General features: G+C 32.4%; 1 protein-coding gene across 1 annotated transcript; it reads right to left on the bottom strand.

Annotated features, from left to right (window-relative positions):
• Positions 1 to 392: 392 nt before the first annotated feature.
• Positions 393 to 1,718, bottom strand: LOC128128431 (uncharacterized). The gene is made up of 3 exons (XM_052767364.1): positions 1,275 to 1,718; positions 610 to 1,155; positions 393 to 512 (listed from the first exon to the last, which is right to left on the bottom strand). The coding sequence occupies exons 1-3, from the start codon at positions 1,716 to 1,718 to the stop codon at positions 393 to 395; spliced, it is 1,110 nt and encodes a 369-aa protein (XP_052623324.1).
• Between the last annotated feature and the right edge of the window lie 687 nt (positions 1,719 to 2,405).

The raw sequence follows: 2,405 nt of genomic DNA, 5'->3' as shown, positions 1-2,405 counted from the left end.
GATTTTCGGATTTCTAATTTTCAGAATTTTGTTTTCAACATTACTTAAATCACACCAACCTTATCCACTTTGATTTACAAATTCATCCACTTTGGTTGCATTGAAATTGTTCATTCCTTTGTTCAATCTAGCACAATTTAGCACATCAACAAGGGCAAAAACGTCCAAACCACAAATGTTAAGTGCAAACACCAAATGTTAAATGTTATATTAAAGTATACAGAACAAATTTAAGTAAAAAGGAAAATGTTATACTTACCTTGACAAAAGTAAGCATGACTCCATGAGCTCTGGTTATGCGACATTAAGTATTGATATGCACCCACATCTATAGCCTTCAATCTCTTCACCACATATATGAATTCAGGTTTGACAGTGCAACCAACAGCAGCTCAAAATAGATCTTTGTACTCTTCTCCTTTATATGACTTCTTAAAGTTTGTGTATATATGGCGAACACATTGTCTATGCTCCGCGTTTGGCAAGACCTCCTTTACTACTTCAAGTAGCCCCTAAAAGAATAACAATGTTATTTGACACCTTTTTTTATGAAAATGGACTAGAAAAACTTTGAAATTTATGACATAAGGGACAAGAATAGCAATATACCTTATGCTGGTCTGATATAACTGTAAGACCTCCACCTTCTTGTACTCCAACATCCTCACTAAGAAGATCCAAGAACCATTTCCAGTTTTGCTTGTTCTCAATGTCTACCACACCCCAACATATAGGATATACTTGGTTATTGGCATCCCTTCCTATAGCTGTTAGGAGTTGACCCTTTACTTGCCCTTTCAAAAAGCACCCATCTAATCCTATCACACTTCTACATCCAACAATCCATCCTGTTTTCAATGCATGAAAGCATACATAGAATCTATGGAAGTAATGTTTTCCATCAGAATTAAGGTTTACACCCACTTTCACAGTACTACCAGGGTTAGATCTTTGTATTTCTGCAGCATAGTCCCAAATTCTAGCACAATGATCACTAGCCTTTCCTTCAATCATCACCATTACCTTATGTTTAGCCCTATTACATGTACTGATAGATAGGGTGATATTGAATTTTGTCCTAATGAGTTCCTTCAATTCTTTAAGTTTAATAGATGGGTTGAAAACAATCTCCTTCACAAGATGAGAAGCAATCCACTAAGGGGATACAAGGTGTCAAAAAGTAAACTTTCTTGAACATGAGTGCTTCTTTTTCATTGACTTTACTTGGACTATTCTTTCTGTGTTCATCCATGATGCATACAAACAAAAATCACATTTTTTTTGTCTGTTTCTCTACCACATCTAGCTACTAACCTAGTACTTTCAAGTTTCTCAAACCTTAGGGGGTACCCATGGGCCACAACGTAGTTAATAAGACAATTTTTCAATTGAGAAAATTTTTGATATTTCTCTCCAACCTTTGGTTCCATGAGATTCCACTCTATGGTGGGATCATAGACATAATTGGAACCACCAATGTCATTCTCGTCATCTTCTAGATGAACTAAATCATCTACATATTCATCTTTTTCGCCAAAATACTCATATTCATCTTCAAAAAGTTTGGTAAGAAAAGGATCGTTAACAGATTGGAATGAAACAGCTATTACTTTTTCCCTCTCATAGTCCATGGGCATGTCTGACACGAGAATTTCATCTTCTAGATCTTCATAATCAACGTATTTTTTTCTTGTGTTTCTTAGTTTTCTTCTTGGCATCGTTGTTTGATGCCATGGCTTTCTTGTTGTGCGATTTCAGAAAAAAGCCCTAGCTTTGCATATCGACAAGTGTAGAAGAAAAGAAACGTAGCGACAAGTGTAGAAGAAAAGAAACGCATGTATAATGGAGGGATATGTTTGTATACCGGTTATTGACTTAGTTAACTGGTTATCCCTTCTAAATAACAAGGATTCTCAAAAAAATGTGGTCTTTTTAGGAAAAAAGTAAATTTTTTGGTTTAAATAAAAATAAAAGAAAATAAAAAAAATAAAAAAAAATGTAAATATAAGGTCTATTTTGAAAAAAAAAAAAAAAAAAAAAAAAAAAAACTTTCAAGAAAACAAATTAGGAATATGATTTTGAAAATTGTTCTCGGCTTTTCATAAATCATTGAGTTATCAACGGATCATATATATTCCCTTCGTCCTTAAAATTATAGTTCATCTTTCTTTTTTGGTTTTTCCTAAAATAATAGTCTATTTCTAAAAGTAAATAAAATTTTACCAAAATACTCTTTCATTATTACTTAACAAAGTAAGTATTTGATGTAACATTAAATGCAAAATAAAAACAAAACTGTCATTTTATTGTATAAAGTTAGTTGTAATTAAATTTTCTTTAATCTGTATGTTTTTTGTTTGTGGACAATAATTTTGGGACGGAGGGAGTATATATATATATATATA

This window comes from Lactuca sativa, chromosome 9 (genome assembly GCF_002870075.4).
Source record: "Lactuca sativa cultivar Salinas chromosome 9, Lsat_Salinas_v11, whole genome shotgun sequence".
In the NCBI taxonomy this organism is placed as follows: Eukaryota; Viridiplantae; Streptophyta; class Magnoliopsida; order Asterales; family Asteraceae; genus Lactuca; species Lactuca sativa.
The sequence above is the reverse complement of the archived record's forward strand: the minus strand, read 5'-3'. Positions and strand labels throughout refer to the sequence as shown.

Excerpts from the sequence above, each read along its gene's own strand:
- LOC128128431 (XM_052767364.1), bottom strand. The coding sequence starts at position 1,718 with ATGCCAAGAAGAAAACTAAGAAACACAAGAAAAAAATACGTTGATTAT. Across the intron at positions 1,156-1,274 it reads GAGAAACAGACAAAAAAAAT|TGGATTGCTTCTCATCTTGT; the intron begins GTGATTTTTGTT and ends GTATCCCCTTAG. Across the intron at positions 513-609 it reads TTATATCAGACCAGCATAAG|GGGCTACTTGAAGTAGTAAA; the intron begins GTATATTGCTAT and ends TTATTCTTTTAG.